At 37.3% G+C, this 22,398-nt stretch overlaps 4 protein-coding genes across 6 annotated transcripts; 3 read left to right on the top strand and 1 right to left on the bottom strand.

Moving 5' to 3' along the window:
- LOC104707196 (MDIS1-interacting receptor like kinase 2-like) lies at positions 2,221–7,323 on the top strand. Of its 2 annotated transcripts, XM_019228483.1 has the most exons (3): positions 2,221–5,145; positions 5,784–6,008; positions 7,075–7,323. In XM_019228483.1, the coding sequence occupies exons 1-3, from the start codon at positions 2,367–2,369 to the stop codon at positions 7,137–7,139; spliced, it is 3,069 nt and encodes a 1,022-aa protein (XP_019084028.1). In that variant the 5' UTR covers positions 2,221–2,366; the 3' UTR covers positions 7,140–7,323. The 2 variants fall into 2 exon arrangements, with proteins under 2 accessions (XP_019084028.1, XP_010421795.1); XM_010423493.2 differs by lacking the exon at positions 7,075–7,323 and having other exon boundaries at positions 2,222–5,145; positions 5,784–6,257.
- On the top strand, positions 9,479–15,350 carry LOC104707195. Of its 2 annotated transcripts, none has more exons than XM_010423492.2 (2): positions 9,479–11,684; positions 14,976–15,350. In XM_010423492.2, the coding sequence occupies exon 1, from the start codon at positions 10,353–10,355 to the stop codon at positions 11,199–11,201; it is 849 nt and encodes a 282-aa protein (XP_010421794.1). In that variant the 5' UTR covers positions 9,479–10,352; the 3' UTR covers positions 11,202–11,684; positions 14,976–15,350. The 2 variants fall into 2 exon arrangements, with proteins under 2 accessions (XP_010421794.1, XP_019084026.1); XM_019228481.1 differs by lacking the exon at positions 14,976–15,350 and having other exon boundaries at positions 10,327–11,431; positions 11,523–12,514.
- LOC109125862 lies at positions 14,208–14,969 on the top strand. Its single transcript, XM_019228482.1, has one exon. The coding sequence runs from the start codon at positions 14,240–14,242 to the stop codon at positions 14,789–14,791; it is 552 nt and encodes a 183-aa protein (XP_019084027.1). The 5' UTR covers positions 14,208–14,239; the 3' UTR covers positions 14,792–14,969.
- Positions 15,686–18,432, bottom strand: LOC104707194 (pumilio homolog 11-like). The gene is made up of 5 exons (XM_010423491.2): positions 17,327–18,432; positions 16,685–16,847; positions 16,420–16,583; positions 15,873–16,122; positions 15,686–15,797 (listed from the first exon to the last, which is right to left on the bottom strand). The coding sequence occupies exons 1-5, from the start codon at positions 18,430–18,432 to the stop codon at positions 15,693–15,695; spliced, it is 1,788 nt and encodes a 595-aa protein (XP_010421793.1). The 3' UTR covers positions 15,686–15,692.

The following is a 22,398-nucleotide window of genomic DNA, read 5'->3' as shown; positions in this document are numbered from 1 at the left end:
GGTTTTTTTTTTTTTTTTTTTTTTGAGAAACTCAACTCTGATATTATGTCAACTTAAGAATAGAATTGTGTTTAATTGACTTGTATTATTCCTATGGGTAACTTGCCCTTATACACATAAGTAGATATACATCAATATTCCCTAGACCTTATCTCGTATATACGACTACTCCTCTCCTCTAGCTAAATTGCTCATGACACTTTTTTGGGATCCTTTCTATATAAGTATTTGATATAATATTTTAAAACTATTTATTTGTTTCAAACACATACTATACATACAAAAGCAGAAAATTCAAATGGATCATTATCTTCGACACACAAAAAACCAAAACCTACATGCAACTACCATTTATCCTTCAACATTTTTCAAAAATCTTACATTTGCAAAATATAAAACGGGAGATACTTTATAATAAAAAAAAAAGGTCCAAAACTGTTTTGTTAAATGCATATAAGAATTAAAAAGGAAAAAAAAAAATCAGCTGAAAAATGAATGTGTGACTGTAGAGAAAATCTACTGGGAAGAGTTGATGTTATTCATTCTTAGATTTGTCTATAGCAGTTTAAAAGAGTAACGGATGATATTGAAGCATTTATTGTCTACGTGAACTAACTTCTATAGAGTAGTGGACCAAGTCTTCAATGTGACTTGGACTAATTTAGCTGAATCTTGGATTTGTGATATACCGTATCTTCTTCTTATATATATATATATCCACTTGCTTGACTAGCTTTATGATATATTATTTACAGCTAGCTTTCTTGAACTTGTTTAAACCCCCAATTTCTTGAGTCATATTGCCCATCTTACATATATATATATAAGATTTATTTATGTTCGTCCTCACAGATCTGGACGAATTTTAATGTTTAGAACCAGCGATAGCCTCCCGAACATATTTTCGATTATCACAACTATATTTATTTTTAATATATAGTTTGGCAATGGAGATGAGAAGAGTGTTTGGTGAGAAAACGAGAGATGGATTTGATCAGAAACCCTAACAGTAGGGGCATCTAAAACAGGAATAGGCAAGAAGAGTAGAGAGACTCTAACGATCGTGTAGCACAGCTACAATTCTGGTAAAATGATTCTGGTAAAAAAACTAAAAATAGCTTTTAAAGCCTTTTCTATATTACAAAAATTGATTACTTTTTTGATCATTATCATGATGCATTTACAAATTGATCGTCGAGATGATTTTACTTTACGGTTTAAACAATGTTGAAGTGATTGATCTCGGCCTATGCCGTAGATAAAACCACGTAAATCTTAATTAGCTAGAATCATGCAAAGTCGTCTATACGTTACTCAATCAATAAGTCTAAAGTCTCCTATTATTTTTTTGTCCAGTTTCTAATTTTCTCTGAAGAAAATATTTCTAGTTTTGTCTGACTTCTTTATGTGCCTAAAAGGACTTGGTTTCACACATTATTTTCCGCAAAATAATTATTAGTGAAAGAGACCCCAAGATGTAATAACGAATGCTATGTTTAGTTTACTAACTATTTAAAATACCTGACCTATGAAAACAATATATTAACAAGTTCGACACAAACATTTTAAATAAATTGAGAACATTCAATAAAATAAGAAAGATCCATTAGATATCATTAGTTGGGGGAGACCAGTTAGTTTTGTGCAAGACTTTCAAAAGTCAACCAGTTTTGTCGTAGATCTCTTCACCATAATTTAAAATTTTATATTGTTTTCAAAAATTTCCTTTTAACAAAAATAAAACAATTTTTCTGAATATATAGTGGTTAAATATTTAGAGGCATCCATGTTTTATACACTTCAACAATATAAGGTTCCGATTCATATACAAGGTGTTAAATTGATAAAGATAAACTGATAAAGTTTAGTTCTTTAAACAAGACTAGTTGAAGGAAAATATAATTAAAATTATCATTCAAATAAACATTGCGGCTAATCTTTATATTTTATTTTTAATGGATAAATCCATCAACCATGTTAGTATGTCACGATCTTCCATTTTAGTGTTTAATTAAATACAACATTCAAAGAATTTGACTAACTAATATATTAATCTTTTTACATAAATAGAAAAACAAATTAGCTTAGAATTACATATAGGTCAGTGATATGTTTTTATATTAATGTGAATGGTGAAAATGATAAATTTCGAGATTTGACAAAGTAAACGGCCAATAATTAAAGAGAGAATTCAATATATTGACTTCTTTGTCCTCTATTAACAAGTGACAACCCATCGGTCAATTATCACGGACTAGTCAATGAAATCAGAATTCCCAATTTTATAAAGGACCTAAGATAACATAATGTCCAAGTTGTATGAATGAACACAAACCCAGAACCAAAAAAAAAAAAAACACTTACCAATGCTTCGTGGTTGGGATCTTCAACTTCTTTTGATCATATCCATAGTTTTGAGCTCTTCTCTTTTAGCTTCCGCGACCGTTGAAGAAGCAAATGCTCTTCTGAAATGGAAGTCAACTTTCACAAACCAGACAAGTACTTCAAAGCTATCTTCTTGGGTCAATCCAAACACAAGCAGTTTTTGCACCAGTTGGTATGGTGTTGCCTGCGTACGCGGTAGCATCGTGCGGTTGAATCTTACAAATACCGATATCGAAGGTACTTTCGAAGATTTTCCTTTTTCGTCTCTCCCCAACCTCACTTATGTTGATCTCAGTATGAACCGTTTCTCCGGGACCATCTCTCCTCTATGGGGAAAGTTCTCTAAACTCGTCTACTTCGATTTGTCGATTAACCAGTTAGTTGGCGAAATCCCACCTGAGCTTGGTGATTTGAGTAATCTTGATACTCTCCATCTTGTTGAGAACAAGTTAAATGGTTCCATTCCTTCTGAAATCGGTCGGTTAACTAAGGTTACAGAGATTGCCTTGTACGACAATCTTTTAACCGGACCCATACCTTCTTCTTTTGGAAACCTTACCAAACTAGTTAACCTCTACCTCTTTATTAATACTCTTACTGATTCAATTCCTCCAGAAATAGGTTTCCTACCCAACCTTAAAGAGCTATGTCTAGATAGAAACAACCTAACCGGTAAAATCCCTTCCACTTTTGGTAACTTGAAGAATGTAACCCTTCTCAACATGTTTGAAAATAAGCTCTCTGGTGAAATCCCTCCTGAGATTGGTAATATGACCGCTTTAGATACCCTTAGCCTCCACACAAATAAGCTTACAGGATCTATTCCTTCTACCTTGGGAAATCTCAAAAACCTAGCCATTCTTCATCTTTACCTCAACAAGCTTACTGGTTCGATTCCGCCGGAACTAGGCAACATGGAAAAGATGATTGATTTGGAGATAAGTGAGAACCAACTCACTGGTCCTGTTCCTGATACATTTGGAAAGTTAACCGTTTTGGAATGGTTATTCCTCCGTGATAACCAGCTCTCTGGTCCGATCCCCCCGGGAATTGCTAACTCTTCAGAGCTCACCGTCTTGCAACTCGACACCAACAACTTCACCGGTTTCTTGCCTGATACCATCTGTAGAAGTGGCAAGCTTGAGAATCTCACGCTAGATGATAACCACTTCGAAGGTCCTGTTCCTAAAAGCTTGAGAGATTGCAAGAGCTTGATCAGAGTGAGATTCAAAGGAAACAGCTTCTCCGGAGATCTATCTGAGTCTTTCGGAGTTTACCCGACTCTCAACTTCATTGATCTCAGCAACAACAAGTTTCATGGGAAACTTTCACCCAAGTGGGAACAAAGTCAGAAGCTGGTTGCATTCATCCTCTCCAACAACAGCATTACTGGAGCCATCCCACCTGAGATTTGGAACATGACACAGCTAAGTCAGCTCGACCTATCTTACAACCGCATCACCGGCCAGCTCCCAGAATTAATCAGCAAAATCAACCGTATATCAAAACTCCAACTAAACGGGAATCAGCTATCAGGAAAAATCCCTTCAGGAATGAGACTCTTATCCAATCTTGAGTATCTTGATCTATCCTCAAACAGATTCGGGTTCGAAATCCCCGCAACGCTCAACTCCTTGCCAAGACTATATTACTTGAACCTGAGCAGAAACGACTTGGATCAAACCATCCCGGAAGGTCTAACAAAGCTCTCTCAGTTACAAACTCTTGACCTCAGCTACAATCAGCTCGACGGAGAGATCTCATCACAATTCAGCTCCTTGCAAAACCTCGAAAGACTCGACCTCTCACACAACAATCTCTCAGGTGAAATCCCACCAAGTCTCAAAGATATGGTAGCACTAACACACATCGATGTATCAAACAACAACCTCTCAGGTCCAATTCCAAACAACGCAGCCTTTCGAAACGCAACTCCAAACGCATTAGAAGGTAACAGAGACTTATGTGGTGATAACAAAGCCTTGAAGCCATGTTCATCAACCACAGAGAAGAAGAAATCAAACAAAGATCGAAACCTAATCATCTACATACTAGTTCCGATCATCGGAGCAATCATCATCCTCTCCGTCTGCGCCGGAGTCTTCATCTGTTTCCGTATACGAAACAAACAAATCGAAGAACACACAGATTCAGAATCAGGAGGCGAAACACTATCAATCTTCAGCTTCGACGGCAAAGTCAGATACCAAGAGATCATCAAAGCAACAGGAGAGTTCGATCCAAAACACCTAATCGGAACCGGAGGACACGGCAAAGTCTACAAAGCGAAGCTACCAAACGCAATCATGGCGGTGAAGAAGCTAAACGAAGAAACAGACTCATCGATCTCAAATCCATCGGTAAAACAAGAGTTCCTAAACGAAATCAGAGCACTAACCGAGATCCGTCACCGGAACGTCGTGAAACTCTTCGGATTCTGCTCGCACCGCCGCAACACGTTCCTGGTTTACGAGTACATGGAGAGAGGGAGCTTGAAGAAGGTTTTGGGGAGCGATGACGAGGCGAAGAAGCTAGATTGGGGGAAGAGGATCAACGTTGTGAAAGGTGTGGCTCATGCGTTGTCGTATATGCATCATGATCGCTCTCCGACGATTGTTCACCGTGATATTACCAGTGGGAACATACTTCTCGGTGAGAATTACGAAGCGAAGATCTCTGATTTTGGTACGGCGAAGCTTCTTAAACCGGATTCTTCGAATTGGTCCGCCGTTGCTGGTACCTACGGCTACGTTGCTCCAGGTACATTTTTTGACCCGTTAATTAAATTGGATCTGGATTTTACCTGGGTAGGTTCGGGTCGGGTCGAAATCACCCGTTAGATTATTAGAGTGGACATTTTTGGTTTATTTGGTTTAAAGTTTAAACCATATAGAAATTTAAAAACCAAAATTATTTGTTTCGGTTCAAGAAAATTATGCTTATAGGTTGAATTTGGTTTAGGTGTAACCAAGAACAAAAGCAAAAAAATTGCAAATTAAGTAAACAGTTAGAAACTTAGAATTTGTTCTATTATGAGTTTATAACCAAATAAAAACGAAGATTTTGTAATTTGGTTTGTTTAGGGTTTATCCGTTTATGAAATTTCTAGAGGTGAAATTTTTGTTTTAGTTTTGATTTGGTTCAGCTTTTAAATATATGAACATTTTACAAAAACAAAAAGAACACATTAGTTAGATATATAACATTAGACCATCAAAATTTTGCAACGTAAATCATTTATAAATTTTGTTATGAAATAAAATAAATTTACTTTGGTTTATTTTTCTCAAATACTAACTGATTTGGTTTGATTTGAGTCTATGCTCAAAAATCCTGTTTTGGATTTAGCATATACAAATTGATAGTATCTAATATGTTTGTGAAATTGGATGCGACAGAACTAGCATACGCAATGAAAGTGACTGAGAAATGCGATGTATATAGCTTTGGGGTGCTCACACTAGAAGTGATCAAAGGAGAGCATCCGGGAGATCTAGTTTCAACTTTGTCATCTTCCCCTCCGGACACGACTCTATCATTGAAACAAATTTCCGACCACCGGCTACAAGATCCGACAGCAGAGATCAAAGACGAGATCCTAGAGATTTTGAAAGTTGCACTTTTGTGCTTACAGTCTGATCCACATTCTCGTCCAACAATGCTCTCTATCTCCACTGCTTTTTCTTAGAACTTGTCCCTTCTCTGACTTCTTTTACCAAACATATAGTTTATATAATACGTAATACGTTATTAGTCTGTGTTTCCGTGATTATGTGTAAATATATCTTGTTTGTGGAATGTTAGTTTTTATGTGATTACTTCTCTCTTTTGGTAGAGATGAATTATTATAATAGTCTGATTAGTATATTTTTTTTATTTTTCTCACTCATACAAAACAAAGAGGATGTCCTTATTCTTTGTTAGTTTGTTTGTATTTGAATTTGATAATTTAAGGGTGGGTATTTTAACCATAGCGAATCAACTTAACCATGATTCATGCACAAACCATTCGGTTAAGTTTTTTTTATTTAAACAGTTTGGTTTCGTCTGATATGGTTTAAGATAAGACCAAACCCAATAATCAAATCTGCTAGTTTCACTATTGAATTTAGTATTCCATTAACCCTAAACATACTCATAACTTTTCTAATCATCAAAAGCACAAGAGGGTTGACGATTCACTTATGTTTTCTTTATATTTAGCTTATGTTTTGCACAAACATAAGCTTATGTTTTGCTTATTTTTCTTTTATTGTTTACTCAATTTTTTATAAAAATTATCGTTAAATACTCTATCACATATTTTACAACCGTAAAACCATCTTAAGACTAGATGTGGCTAATCAAATGCATATATATAGTCTTTTTAGGAAAAATATTGATCCTAGTGGCATGCTAAAGGTGGATCTGGGTAGAGGTAAAAAATTTTTAGAGAATATATCCACCCTTTGTCGCAAAGTGTACTATACGTAAATTTCGCTTTATATTAATGAATCTTATAATTGGACTTGTTTCTATCCATAAACATCATATTATAACATCAAATATTATATTTTATCTTAATTATTTAACAAAAGAAAAAATTTGTTCACATATATACTTTTTTCTAATTTAAAATATGTATAGTGTACAATCTTTCTATATAGTGTTCTTTTATTTTGATTCTCCTAAATCTACAAACTCATAAGNTGTGCTTACAGTCTGATCCACATTCTCGTCCAACAATGCTCTCTATCTCCACTGCTTTTTCTTAGAACTTGTCCCTTCTCTGACTTCTTTTACCAAACATATAGTTTATATAATACGTAATACGTTATTAGTCTGTGTTTCCGTGATTATGTGTAAATATATCTTGTTTGTGGAATGTTAGTTTTTATGTGATTACTTCTCTCTTTTGGTAGAGATGAATTATTATAATAGTCTGATTAGTATATTTTTTTTATTTTTCTCACTCATACAAAACAAAGAGGATGTCCTTATTCTTTGTTAGTTTGTTTGTATTTGAATTTGATAATTTAAGGGTGGGTATTTTAACCATAGCGAATCAACTTAACCATGATTCATGCACAAACCATTCGGTTAAGTTTTTTTTATTTAAACAGTTTGGTTTCGTCTGATATGGTTTAAGATAAGACCAAACCCAATAATCAAATCTGCTAGTTTCACTATTGAATTTAGTATTCCATTAACCCTAAACATACTCATAACTTTTCTAATCATCAAAAGCACAAGAGGGTTGACGATTCACTTATGTTTTCTTTATATTTAGCTTATGTTTTGCACAAACATAAGCTTATGTTTTGCTTATTTTTCTTTTATTGTTTACTCAATTTTTTATAAAAATTATCGTTAAATACTCTATCACATATTTTACAACCGTAAAACCATCTTAAGACTAGATGTGGCTAATCAAATGCATATATATAGTCTTTTTAGGAAAAATATTGATCCTAGTGGCATGCTAAAGGTGGATCTGGGTAGAGGTAAAAAATTTTTAGAGAATATATCCACCCTTTGTCGCAAAGTGTACTATACGTAAATTTCGCTTTATATTAATGAATCTTATAATTGGACTTGTTTCTATCCATAAACATCATATTATAACATCAAATATTATATTTTATCTTAATTATTTAACAAAAGAAAAAATTTGTTCACATATATACTTTTTTCTAATTTAAAATATGTATAGTGTACAATCTTTCTATATAGTGTTCTTTTATTTTGATTCTCCTAAATCTACAAACTCATAAGATTACTCTAACTTTTAAATATGTGTATTTATCCAAAATATAATTTAAAAAAATAATTAAAATTCTACAATCTACCACTACTATTATAATTGTTTTTATTACAAATAGCTTTCTCAAATTTCTTATTAGCATTTTTCACTATTTTGTTTTATGGTGTGTGTGATGTTCATAATAAATTTTCTTTAATCTGTTTTATTTCAAGTAACCTTATACATTTCTCTTAAATATATATATATATATATATATATATATATTATTTTAATTTTTGAGCACTTGATTACTATTTTCTCCTTTTTTGGATATACATTTGCTTAACAAATTTCATCATTTTTCAATTTTGAGAACGATAAATAACATAGATCACTCAAAATATTATAATTATTTCTAAATAGTAATATGCACCAAATCATTATGGTTTTACTCGGTAACATGAATTTATAATTTAACACTAACAAACATAGTCTCAAGTTTTAAATACATATATATATATGATTAATTATATTATACTAATAATATACACCGACTTAATCGATAACATGAATTTATAATTTAACACAAAAAATCGAAAAACTTCTTGATTTTAAAAACATTTAAATTTTTGTGTTTGAACTCTTATTTTCTTTATCCTAATAATTGTAGCTTTTGAAAGTAATTGTTGTTCCACTAAATATTTGATAACTTTGTTTTTCCCCTATTTCTAGTCTTTTACAAATATTTACACAATTATTATGTTGTGATAGAAATATCTAATTTTATATTTATGTAATCTCTATTCATATTTTACTTTGATATTTTTTTGTTGTATTTTTTTTTCATTTCATTTTTGGTTTATATTTAAGTTTAAATTATTGTAAATTATCGTTTTTAATAATAATAAAAATATAAAAATGAGTAAATTAATTGATGTATTAACTTTAAATCTTATATTCCTTTAATGATGTGGATTAATTTGTTAAAATTGAAAATAAGAAGTGATGAGGTAGATGAAGGAGAAAAGAGAAAAACCAACTTTCTATATACAGATAGATTAAAAAAAAAAAAACTCATCATTTTCTTCTCTTTTTCGTTTGTAAAGAAAAGAATTAGAAATAATTTCACCACTGAAAATTATTTTAAAACTCAAATGTTAAAAAAACAAAAAACTCAGAAACTAAAAACCAAAATCTATAATCTAAAAATCATTTTAAAACCAACAATCATAAAAAATGAACACCGGCCGCAATCATCACCTAAAAATAAAAATAACATGGGGATTATAGGAAAAAAAAAGAAATTGAATGCTATAAACCATGTGTGGCTGTACCGACTAGGCTACTTCATACGTTATTGACAACAAGGAACCTCGTTCTTAAAACGTTTTGTATGAATGAATAGTAAGGCATGATTAGGTGAAATATTGATAAAGTCTTTTTAGGTGTTCTCTCTCCTAGGGCGATAAGGTAACTGCTTTTTCTTTCCATCTCCGTTGTCTCTCTAGACGGCGGAACCCGATTCCGGTTCTTTTTCCAGGCTCTCCCCTTCTCATGGAAATACAAAATCCTCAAAAAAAAATTCCCCAGCAGATCATCGCTAGCCACTCTTTCAAAAAACAAATTGAAGGGTGAGTCTTCATCGCCTGGATCTGCGTCTACAGATTTGGGAAGGTCGAGTCCACCGCGTTCCCCGTTAGCTAGTGCCTCAGATGAATCGCCGCCTTCAACGTCAGCCACTACACAAGTATCTGGTGAAGCCGAGGCTTCAAATCTTTTGGATCTGCCTCCTCAACCTGCAGTCGCGAGTGCTGTCGTCACACCACCCCTGACGCTTATGACCTCCCTAATGACTGATGGTAAGCTACAACCTGTTGTACCTGCTATCAATGCCGCTGCTACGGTTCCACCCCTAATCGAACCAGAATTATCTTCAAACCCGCTAGGTGCTGCGACTGCTGAGAAATCAGCGAACCAAGGAAAAGAGAATACAAAGAAAGATCCCGACTGGCTAAAGCTTTTTAAGGGCTCCTCCAGACCATTGTCAAAGAAAGGAAAAGCATTCACTCTACCATCGAGTGAGGAATGTGTCGAGATCCCCGACACGGTTATTGAGAAGCATAAAAAATCGTGGGAATCGTTTATCATCGGGCAATTCTATGCGGACCCTCCATCACAAGGCACAATTCACTCAATTGTGAATGGAATTTGGAGCCGCCATTTCCGCAATATCTCAGTATAAAAAATGGATGGGAATGCTTTCCTGTTTAGGATTCCTAACGTTCTTACTATAAACAGAGTGATAAATCAAAGACTATGGAATTTTGAAGGGCAAACCATGTTTGTAGCTAAGTGGGAACCGGGGGTTGTTCCTGTAAAACCCGAGCTCTCATCAGTTCCTATCTGGTTGGAGCTTAGAGATGAACCGAGAGGTGATCCAAAATTGCTGCATCCGGACCCAGTTAAGAAGACAAATCTGGAGGTTGCAAAGGTTTTCACAATTATCGACCTAAGGAAGCCACTCCCAGAGGCTGTCAACGTCAAATTCCAATGTGGGGAGATCCGTCGAGTCAGAGTTTCCAGTCCATGGATGCCACCCATCTGTTCACACTGTAAAGAGATGGGTCACACCATAAAGAAATGCACCAAAGTCTCTCTTTTTTGTTCAGGCTGCGACTCCTCCTCCCATTCCACCCAAAACTGTCCCAGGATAAGTAAAAAGAAAAAACAGCCTCAATATAGACTAAAACCAGCGTTTCAAAGTCAACCTTCAGTAGTGATCCCCACAGGTTCACAACTGGCTCCAGCTCAAGCTCTTGGTAAAGTGACTCAGGTGAAGAGCTCTGGTATGTTATCAGTCCCAGCATCGAATCTTTTGGTGGGAGAATCGAGTGGTACAAAAGGTAATGATGTCTTCTCAGGGGTCTCAGCAGCGGAACCAGACTCCTCAGATGCCTATTCTAGTGACTATGTCTCTAGCGATGGTGGAGGATATGTGGACGAGGACTACGGGTTCACGGCAGTGGTGTCTAAAAAACATCGCAGACGTGAGCGAGGCACGGGCCTCAAAATCAACTCAGATTTATGTGTATAGAAACTTTTTGTCGGAATGTCCGAGGCTTTAATAAGCTTTCTCACCGGACCGGTTTTAAAAAATGGCTTCGAAGAAATAAGTCCCTTTTTGGTAGCCTGCTAGAAACTCGTGTACAGCGGTCTAAGAGAGATAAGTTTGTCAGTGACATTATGCCTGGCTGGTTTTGTGATGATAATTATGCGTTTTCTGACCTTGGCAAGATCTGGATTCTCTGGCACCCGTCTGTCAAGGTATCCATTATTTCCAAGTTCTTACAAATGGTTACATGTGAAGTAAAGCTTCCTTCTCTTGATCATCCCTTTGTGGCTTCTTTTGTCTAAGCATCCAACGAACCTTTTGTGAGAAATTCCCTCTGGGAGGAGATCAAAGATTTAGCTCAGAGTCCTGCTGTTATGCGCAAGCCTTGGCTAGTCATGGGAGACTTCAACCAAATTCTTCACCCATTTGAACATTCGGCTTCCGATGGTTTTACTGTTGACAGAGGTATGTCAGACTTCAGAAACTGTCTCTTAAATGCAAATTTATCGGATCTTACCTATAGAGGATGTACTTTTACATGGTGGAATAAGAGAAAATCTGATCCTATTGCTAAGAAACTGGATAGAATCCTGGTGAATGACGAGTGGAGGGGTCACTAACCCCAGTCATTTGGGTGTTTTGGAGAACCCGATTTCTCTGATCATGCATGTGGCTCAGTGTGCTTGTCTCTCAACTCAACTAAGCAGAAAAGACCTTTCAAACTCTACAGCTTCCTGCTAGCGAATCTGGACTTCATTGCCATGGTGTGCAATTTCTGGTTCACCTTTAATGTCATTGGCTCAGATATGTTCAGAGTCTCTAAAAAGCTAAAGTATCTCAAGAAGATGATCCGTGACTTCAGTAGGACCAACTATTCAGACCTTGAAAAGAGAGTACAAGAAGCTCACGTCAAGCTTTTAGCTGCCCAGCAGATCATGTTAGCTACTCCTTCCTCTGTAAATGCGCAGTTGAAGGAAGAGGCTCAAAGACTTTGGTTAATCCTCTCGAAAGGAGAGGAGAGTTTCTTCCGGCAAAGATCTCATATTACTTGGCTGCAAGATGGGGACTGCAACTCAAGATATTTCCACCAAATGGCAAACCAAAGGAAGGCTATTAATCAAATTCATTTCCTAGAAGATGAAAATGGAGTCTGAGTCGAGTCCCCACAGGGCATTCAAGATCTTTGCATTTCATACTTCTTTGACCTTCTGGGAAAGGATGTCTCCCCTCCTTTGTTCATCCAAGAGGACATCACCTCCCTACTTGACTTCACCTGCTCTGATTCCCAATGTCAACTCCTAATAGCTCCTTTCACTACCGAAGAGATCAAAGATGCTTTTTGTTCTCTCCCGAGCAACAAATCTTGTGGCCCTGACGGATATCTGATTGAATCCTACGTAAGTTGTTGGCGTATTGTTGGTGGGGAGGTCACCGCAGCTATTAAGGAATTTTTCTCTTCCGGAAACTCCTTAAACAATGGAATGCCACTACTCTCGTCCTCATCCCAAAGATCTGTAATGCCTCAAAGCCTGCCGAGTTTAGACCTATCTCTTGCCTGAATACTCTTTATAAGGTCATCTCGAAACTTCTCTCTAATAGACTGAAATCTCTACTTCCAGAAGTGATCTCACCATCGTAGTCAACATTCATCCCAGGGGTCTCCTCTCTGAATATGTTTTGCTGGCCACAGAGACTGTACACGGTTACAATAGGAAAAATATTGATCCTAGTGGCATGCTAAAGGTGGATCTCCGTAAAGCTTTTGACTCCCTCAGATGGGACTTCATCATCTCATCCCTTCGAGGTCTTAACGTCCCAGAGTTATTTATCTCTTGGATTACAGAGTGCATCACCACCCCCACATTCTCAGTGTCTGTGAATGGGGCCGCTGGAGGTTTTTTCAAAAGTCAGAGGGGATTAAGGCAAGGAGACCCCCTATCCCCCTACCTTTTTGTGCTTGCGATGGAGGTCTTCTCAAAGCTACTGCTTTCAAGGTTCAACTCGGGTTACATATTTTATCATCCTAAAATATCAGGTCTGAATATCACTCACTTGATGTTTGCGGATGATGTCATGATATTTTTTGATGGGGGAAATTCTTCGCTCCATGGAATAACAGAGACACTGGAGGATTTTTTGGGTTGGTCGGGTCTTACCATGAACCGTGACAAGATAGAGCTATTTCTAGCTGGGGTGAATGATACGGAATCTCTAGCCATTGCAAACTATGGTTTCCCGAGAGCAAGCCTCCCAATTAGATACTTGGGGCTTCCTCTAATGTGCAGAAAGTTAAAAACATCAGAATATGCCCCGCTTCTTGAGAAAATCAGGGGACGTTTCTTGAGCTGGGCTGTAAAGTCTCTCTCTTTTGCTGGCAGATTGCAGTTGATTGCATCAGTGATCTCTGGAACAGTAGTGTTCTGGATCTCCACTTTTAAGCTACCAAAAAGCTGTGTACGGGGGCATCGAAAACCATCATAAAGCAAAAGGGGCATGGTCCAAGGTTTGCCTTCCAAAAGAAGAGGGAGGACTGGGTCTCAGACGTTTTTCTGAATGGAACACTACTCTCAGCCTAAAATTCATCTGGTTGTTATTCTCTAATAGTGGTTCATTATGGGTGGCTTGGCATAAGCATCACCATCTACAACACTCCAGCTTTTGGCTCTTGCGGGAAAATACTAACGATTCTTGGAATTGGAGGAGTTTATTAAGGTTGAGGCCACTTGCTGAGAGGTTCCTCCGGTGCACTGTGGGAAATGGAACCGAAGCAAGCTTCTGGAGGGATCCCTGGACTCCGTTTGGTCCCCTTATCAAGTTTCTGGGAAGTGATGGCCCTAGGTCTCTAAGGATCCCGATTTCAGCCTCTGTGGCTGATGCCACGCTTGGGGCAGTTTGGAAGCTTCCTTCACCAAGATCAAATGAAGCTCTCCAGCTGCAAATGTACCTTACAACAGTGACACTTCCTCTAATTGCAGAAGCTGAAGATTCTTACGACTGGGTTGTAGAAAACACGACTTGTAATGGCTTTTCCTCATCGATCACTTGGCACTCGATCAGACAAAGAGAAGAATCCAAGAGTTGGGCAAACTCGATCTGGTTTAAGGGCTCTAACCCGAAAAATGCTTTTTTCTATGTGGGTTTGCCATCTCGACAGGCTCCCCACGAGATCAAGGTTAGTTTCATGGGGAATGCAGGTTTCTCCTCTATGTGTTATATGCTCCAGAGAAGTTGAAACACAGTACCACTTATTTTTATCATGTCCATTTAGTCGAGCTATATGGGACAGGGTGTTTGTGAGGCTCAAGCTCCCCCCTCGCCTGTTTCAAACCTGGGATGATCTTATTCTCTGGATGTCAACCCCAAATAGAACTTCGCTACCAATTCTGAGGAAGCTTGTGGCACAGGCAACGGTTTATGCGATCTGGAAACAGAGGAACAATATGCTCCACAATTCTCAGGTGATATCCTCGCATGAAATTTTCAAGCAGGATGAACGAGAGATTATCAACTCCATCACTGCCCGAAAGCAGAGAAAAAAGTTCAGAACCCTCATGTCCCTTTGGATTATGTAAAAGGCTTTTGTCTTCTTCTTCTACGTCCGTCAGTTGTCATTCCTTTGCTTTCTTGTTTTTTCTCTTTTTTGCTAAGGAACCAAATCGTTCGATAACTAATTTGTAATCCGATTCATTTTCATTTAATATGATATTTACTGCTCTAGCAAAAAAAAAGAATGAATAGTTGTGTTTTAAATTGAAGGTCAAAAGATAAAGCCCACTGAACAGCCCAGTCTACAGTCGTGGGAATCAGCACGCAGACCTCACGTGCTTGCCTAAGGTAGAACAATGTTGTTGCTCTGTTTCATAGCATTGTTTTGACATAAAAGGAAACGCAGGGAGACAAGATTCAGAGTGCCAGACGGGTATAGTAAGGAGAGAAGAGGTGTTGTTATTTGATGAACAAGTTTTGGATCGTAGTGGCTTCTTATTTTGTTGATATAACGACAGAGAACTTAATTTAGTGATTTTTTTGGGTATATCATAAATTCATAACCATATGAATTAGGCCATAAAGATTCATGCTTTAGTGCTCTAAACCTCACATAAACTGAAATGTATTTTTAATCCGAAATGCTAATTATGTTAAAGAAGAAAACATATTGAAAGTAAAATCAGATTTGATTTTTAACTCAGAAGACCAACAAGTTATACCAGTAAAGAACTTAAGAACATATCATTCGACTGGTCACAGTTTCAACTTTCAAGACTACTACAAAAACAAACAACATCAAGAAATTAAAAACACCAAACAAAAGCCAGAGACAACAAAAGGAGCTCTTCGTCTTGTAAGGTTCAAAGATAGAGACTACAAAAGAGCTCTTCTTTTAGTGAAGATGAAAAAGTCAAGTCAAATCCTACTTTGAACAAAACAACAACAACAACAACTGGTTTCTTGTGTGAGGGGTTACATCTAAAGTCACTTCTTCCAGAGGTTCTTGGAGAATATCCTCTTGCAATATGGACTCATCTTAAGGTTTTCACATCTTCGTAACTTCTCCACCAAGCTCGCTCGAACAAAGCCCTGTTCAACCAAATCAGTTCCGTTACTAAATGTGTTCGAGTCTGATATCAGGTATGATCACAAGGGTTAACTGACCTTGCTTTTGAATAGAGCTGCCTGGATAACGTAATTAGCATAAGGGTCTTGTACAAGATGGGCGAAGTTTGGAACAGAGACGAGTTCATGCACGATCTGAGATCTGCTATCTGGATAATACCTGAGGCATTTCTCCACCACATGGCTACCAAACTTCTGTGTAGCTAATCTCACGTAATTCCCCCTCAACTCGAACATTACATTCACTCCTCCAACGTTCTTCTCTATTATGTATTGCACCACATAGTTCCTGCCATCAAATTTCACACACAATATTAAAGCTCCAAAGTTGAAGATTTGAGCATCATTCAGTATAATAATGCAAGTTCTAGCTAGCAATATGTAGCCCATTTCCGTTTAAGTATTTTAATAACAATTTATGTAACGTAAGATATATATCTATAATACTCAAGTTTATTGAACACTACTAACAATCAAGGCCTATCATTTGTTCTTTAGACGAACCTGTAGTTAACCATAATATGATAACAGTATGGAATTCTTCTAGCAGAACTACATGTACTGATTCATATATAAGTATTGTTACCCGTAAGGGTCTTGAGCAAGGCGAAGAGCGTTTCTGGATATTTCACCAACGAGCTTCTCATGTTGCTCCCCAACCGAGTATGAAATGCAGCGTTGAAGCACACAGCATCCATGGCGATGAGTCGCAATCTCTGTGCAGAACTTGGTAGCAGCCTCTAAAATGAACTGCACAAGAGAATATATTATTATCACTTACATATCGCCAAGACATATATAAGAACATTTCCAACAACATAAGCTCATTAAAGAAGAGTTTATGTCCAAACCTTTTTATCATTAGGCTCAAGGAACCTCAGGCAACTTAATATCACATGGTTTCCATTTATTTCTCTAACCAGAGAGAGAAATCCCGGTTTAAGAGCTGACTTAAGCATACTGATTTGCTCCTTTGTACTCACCGTCTCAATCAGCTTCTGCACCACCCGTGTCCTGCCCCATTTTGAAAACATCAAATAAAAAAAACCTTCATCCATCTTTAATCACAATATAGCAAAACCAGAGATTTCCAAAAACTTGATCCATCAAGTCAAGTCAAAGGTTTAACCACATGAAGTTGAAATGTTCTTTTCAAAGGTCTAAGTTTTGTCTAAATGAGTCAAAACAACTCACCTTTATTCTCTATCAACGCAGCTGACAAATTTCTCAAAGATCTTATTTTTTCTTTCTTTCCTAAAATAGCTTAGTTTTCTTCTTTCTCGAACAAAGAAAGATCTCATCCATACTCCCATAAATATGCAACAAAACTTCATCTCTCTCCTTACTTGTGTTTTTGAGAAAAAAAGAAGCTAAACGTCTAGTTCTTACTTTTCAGGTCCTTATAAAAAACAATATTGTGAAACATTAAATGCACAATGCTATGATATTCCAAAGTGTTCTACTCAACAGTTAAAAGGATAAGGAAGCTTTACCCATAATTGTTGATGGAGATCTTGACAAGAAGTCCAGGTTTTGAAGTCAACCTAATGAGGATTTGAGTTCTTTGTTCTTCATCACAGACTTGAAGAAGCTTCTGAACGAAATAATTACCAAACTGATCCATCCCAAGCTCAGTGACATGATTAATCACTTCCTCGAATATAATCATTACATCAAGAAATCTTCTTTCTTCGATTAGCTTCTGTAAGAATCGACAACCCAATTGATCCTTTGCCATTAAGTACACAGAGCCGTAGATATCAACCATGGAAGCAAGGGTTAGTGGCAGATCCAGTAATTCTTCCTCGAAAGACGTGTTGTTCTTCATACCTTCAAGCTCCCTAGAGCCTCCCATGGCTGAAAATGGTGGAACAGTCCTGTTTCCACTGCACATCAATGGGTCCAACACATCGTTTTCTTGAAAAGCTAGTCGAGACTTTTGTGGAATCAGAGAAACGTCTCGTCGGATTTGTTGATTGAAATGCTCAAACATGTAGTCTCTGTTACGAAGAGACATGTCGTTCTCTGTAAACCCTCTCGGATGGTTAAAGCTAGGGTTAGGGTTATGAGCTTCTTGTAAACCAAGCAATCTGAGTTTGTGATCATCATCAACACCAACATAACGACGACTCATAGAAGATTCGCCATGAAAGCTCTGCACAAAACCTCCACGACGAGCTCTCATCAGATCTTGGTCCAGCCTGTGTAAATCACCATAACCACGCATAGAAGAAGCTTCACCATGATGAAAGCTCTGTACTAAATCCTCAGGACCCAGGTCAAGCTTAGAACACCCATGGAAGCTGCTTCTCGAACCGTGAAAACCGGATTGGTTCAACACCGGAGTTAAAAAACTGCTCCTTTCATCGGAGATACTAAGCTTACCGAGGGTTTGACACAAACCCAGATCAGTATCCGCCGCCATTGAAGCCATAGTGTTCAGGTTTAGAAAAGGATTTGTGATCGGAGAAGGAGCTGTACGGTCGCCGGAAAAGTGAAACCCATTGGAAACAGAAGACGGTAGAGGAAACCCACCAAAACCCAGATCAGAATACGAACCTCGCTGTCTCAAATCACTAGGAAAAAACCCAAAATCCATGAACTTGTTCTTCGTCTCTTCAAACATGAAAAAAAGAAAAAGTTGAAACCTTTATGATTTCTGAGAAAAAGGAAGAACAGAGCAGAAGGGACAAAACGAAAAAGTAACAAGAGAGAGAGAGAGAAGAAGGAGAAGGAGAAGAAGAAGAAAGTGAGTTTTGGGGTTTTACAGGAAAAATTTCTCGGAGATTTTGGGAATTTGGGGATTGTTATAGAGAAAGAGGTCAGGTCAGGTGCAGGGAATGGGGAGAGGGAAGCGTGGCTCTCTTTGTACGTACAGAGACAGACTCTATTTGTCGTCTAATGACTACAGACTACAGAGACGGCTGCTTCCTCCTATTGTACCACTGTTCCTTACCTCCTGCATAAACAAGAAAATACAAAAAAGTTGATGAGAGAGACAAAGACGAAATTTATTATTTTCAAAAATTTATTCCTATTTTCGTATAAGTTTGTTTCTTCTTTTTATTTTTTTTCCTGGTCTGAATCTAGTACCTTTTTTTACAATTTTGCCTCTGGAGTAATGAACAAATGGCACTAGATTCTAACTCTTAGCGAGTGTATTGAAACAATGATTTTGGAGGATTTGATGGGATTTAGAAAATTTGGAATTTTGATAGATTTTAGGGAGTTGATATGATTTATGGTAAAATTCTTTCAAATTCCACCTAAAACCATGAGATTTGTATTTCTGTATTTTTAACTAAACAAATCCTCCAAAATCCTCCAAAATCCCTAAAACTTATTAAAATCCAAATCCACAAACTGTTTTGAATAACAGTGGATTTCGAAGTAGATTTTTAAATCATCAGTTGAATAACAGTGGATTTCATCAGACTTTTTAAAATCCATGATTGAATAGTATAGGATTTGTAACTTTTATACAAATCACTTAAAATGTCAAGTTGAATACACACCCTTATATGATTTTTGGTGTCATTTTATTCGACTCAAAGTTGAGAGATATACTCTATTTTGCAAATTAATTTACTATATATATGAACTATTTATAAATATTTGTTATCATTTGAGGGGATAATTTTCAGATTACAAATTTAACAACAACATGAATAAGTCGTGTCAAAGGTAATCCAAAAAATTAAAATTTATAAAACTAAGGTTATTGGATCAGTATTTATAACTAAAAGATTTCAAGTTTGAGTGAGACAAGTGTTCTCGCCAAATGCCAATCAAGAAACCGTACCATACATAAGTTTAGTAAATTCAAAACTCTTAGGTTAGAACAAGTACATTATATAGTATAAGGCAAAGCCTAAACCTAAACCAAATAGGTTATGGCCAATGAGCCTTACACATGGCTAATGGGTCTTACACAATAGGATAAGTAATGGGCCGGTCATGGAAGTCCATTCCAAGTGTTTTACAACACTCCCCCTTGGACATAACCGTGTCGATGCTAAGGGATCAGTACAATACGCTTGGGGGTGCTGCCTCATTAAAACCTTACAAGGAAAACCCAGTGGGACAAAACCATGGTGAAGGAAAAAGAGTACAGCACGCATTGCTCCCTCTGTTCTAAGCATCACTAAAAGTCCTTAAGCCTCCGCATTCCAATCTGATGCGTGAGCTTCTTGAATGTTGATGCCGGTAAATATTTGGTGAAGAGATCGGCTGAGTTGTCGCAAGACTGAACTTGTACCACTTGAACTTCTCCGGCCTTCTGTAATTCGTGTGTGAAGAAGAACTTGGGTAATATATGCTTCGTCCGATCTCCCTTAATGTAGCCTCCTTAAGCTGTGCGATGCAAGCCGTATTGTCTTCATAAATCACGGTTGGTTCCTTATCATCGACCATACCGCAGTCCGTCCTAATATGTTGAATCATCGACCTCAACCGTACGCACTCTCGACTAGCTTCATGCATTGCTAAAATCTCTGAATGGTTAGATGATGTGGCCGCAATAGTCTGCTTCATAGAACGCCAAGAAATTGTTGTACCACCGTGCGTAAATACATATCCAGTTTAAGACCTAGCATTATGTGGATCGGACAGATAACCTGCATCAGCAAAACCAACTAAACCTTCTTTGTTATGGTTAGTATAAAATAAACCCAAATCTGTCGTCCCTTGTAGGTAACGTAAAACATGTTTGATACCGTTCCAGTGCCTTTGGGTCGGACAAGAACTAAATCTTGCTAGGAGGTTCACGGCAATACATATGTCCGGTCTAGTGTGGCTAGCCAAGAACATTAACGCTCCTATAGCACTGAGGTATGGCACTTCCGGACCGAGAATCTCTTCATCGTCCTTCTTTGGACCGAATGGATCTTTATCCAAATCAAGGCTCCTTACAACCATTGGGCTAGTCAATGGGTATGCTTGGTCCATATTAAACCTCTTGAGTACCTTTTCAGTATATGCCATTTGATGCACAAGGATTCCACTATCTATGTACTCAAGCTGCAATCCCAAACAAAATTTTGTCTTGCCTAGGTTTTTCATCTCAAATTCTTTCTTTAAAAATTCGACTGTTTGGGCGATTTTCCCAGAGGCTCCTAAGATATTTAAATCATCCACATATACTGCTATTATCACATACCCTTTGTTTGCAAACTTCTTTATAAATATACATGGACTGATGGGATTATTCTTATAGCCCTCTTTGGCTAGGTACTCACTTAATCTATTGTACCACATACGCCCACTTTGTTTCAGTCTATAAAGGGATATGTTTAGCCTTATGCAGTTTTGTTCTCGAGAACCGCTCTTATCCTTGAGCTCAATACCCTCTGGTAATCTCATATATATCTCATTATCCAGTGGACAATATAAATATGCGGTCACTACATCTATTAGCCGCAAATCAAGTTTTTCTCTTATAGCCAGACTTAGCAAATATCTAAAAGTTGTTGCATCCATCACAGGGGAGTATGTCTCCTCATAATCTATTCCTGGTCTTTGAGAGAATCCTTGTGCTACAAGCCGTGCCTTATATCTCATGATTTCATTATTCTCATTTCTCTTCCTTACAAAGACCCACTTATGTCCAACTGGCTTTATATCGAATGATGTCCTTAAGATCGGACCAAACACATTCCTCTTCTTTAAAGAGTTTAACTCCACGTCAATGGCTTCTTTCCATTTTAACCAATCTTTACTTTGAGTGCACTCTAATATAGACGTGGGTTCATGATCCTCATTTATCTCAAGTGTTATCTTATACGCAAATACTTCATCAATGTCGACATCTTTACGGTTCCATTTTATTCCAGACATGATATAATTGATTGAGATCTCATTATTATCAATACCTTCAGGTCCTTGAGGTTCAGCGTCCCAAACCTCATTCGGTACCTTAGGATTTGCGGCGGCCATGTCTATAATTTCCTTAACCTCGGTTTGATTTGCACCTTTCTTAGATTTCCGAAGGTTCTTATCTTTGGAACCTAATGGTCTACCACGTTTCAAACGGGCCTTAGACTCTGTAGCAACTTGATTATTGTGTTCCTTCTAAACATCAATACGTACTGGTGCATTACAAGCTGGTATGTACGAATTTGTTACTCTCTTTGTGTCTGCAAAGGAATCTGGCAATTGATTAGCTAGCTTTGCAAATGTATAATTTTCTGGACCTCTGCATCACAGGCTAGAGTCCGAGGATCTTGTCAATTTAAGGATATCTGATTCCATGATATTTCCTTAACCAGCTTGTTATTCTCTCCACCCAACATAGGAAATTCGGATTCAACAAAGTGATAATCCGCGTATCTGGCCTTAAATAGATCACCCGTAGTTGGCTCAAGATACTTAATAATGGTGGGAGAATCATATCCAACATATATTCCCATCCTCTTTTGAGGTCCCATCTTAGTTCTCTGTGGTGGAGCAATCAGTACATAAACGGCACACCCGAATGTTTTGAGATGGGATATGTCTGGCTCATGACCCGTTAATAGTTGGGATGGTGAATATTTATGTTCACTAGATGGCCTAATGCGTATCAGTT

The sequence above is a fragment of the Camelina sativa genome, chromosome 8 (genome assembly GCF_000633955.1).
Source record: "Camelina sativa cultivar DH55 chromosome 8, Cs, whole genome shotgun sequence".
NCBI lineage: Eukaryota > Viridiplantae > Streptophyta > Magnoliopsida > Brassicales > Brassicaceae > Camelina > Camelina sativa.
The sequence above is the reverse complement of the archived record's forward strand: the minus strand, read 5'-3'. Positions and strand labels throughout refer to the sequence as shown.

Bases quoted from the DNA above. Each gene is read 5' to 3' on its own strand.
- LOC104707195 (XM_010423492.2), top strand. From the start codon at position 10,353: ATGGATGGGAATGCTTTCCTGTTTAGGATTCCTAACGTTCTTACTATA.
- LOC109125862 (XM_019228482.1), top strand. From the start codon at position 14,240: ATGGCTTTTCCTCATCGATCACTTGGCACTCGATCAGACAAAGAGAAG.
- LOC104707196 (XM_019228483.1), top strand. From the start codon at position 2,367: ATGCTTCGTGGTTGGGATCTTCAACTTCTTTTGATCATATCCATAGTT. The intron at 5,146-5,783 runs GTACATTTTTTG...TGGATGCGACAG, and splicing joins CTACGGCTACGTTGCTCCAG to AACTAGCATACGCAATGAAA.
- LOC104707194 (XM_010423491.2), bottom strand. From the start codon at position 18,432: ATGGATTTTGGGTTTTTTCCTAGTGATTTGAGACAGCGAGGTTCGTAT. The intron at 16,848-17,326 runs GTAAAGCTTCCT...AAAATGGGGCAG, and splicing joins ATCTCCATCAACAATTATGG to GACACGGGTGGTGCAGAAGC. The intron at 16,584-16,684 runs GTTTGGACATAA...TCTCTTGTGCAG, and splicing joins TTGAGCCTAATGATAAAAAG to TTCATTTTAGAGGCTGCTAC.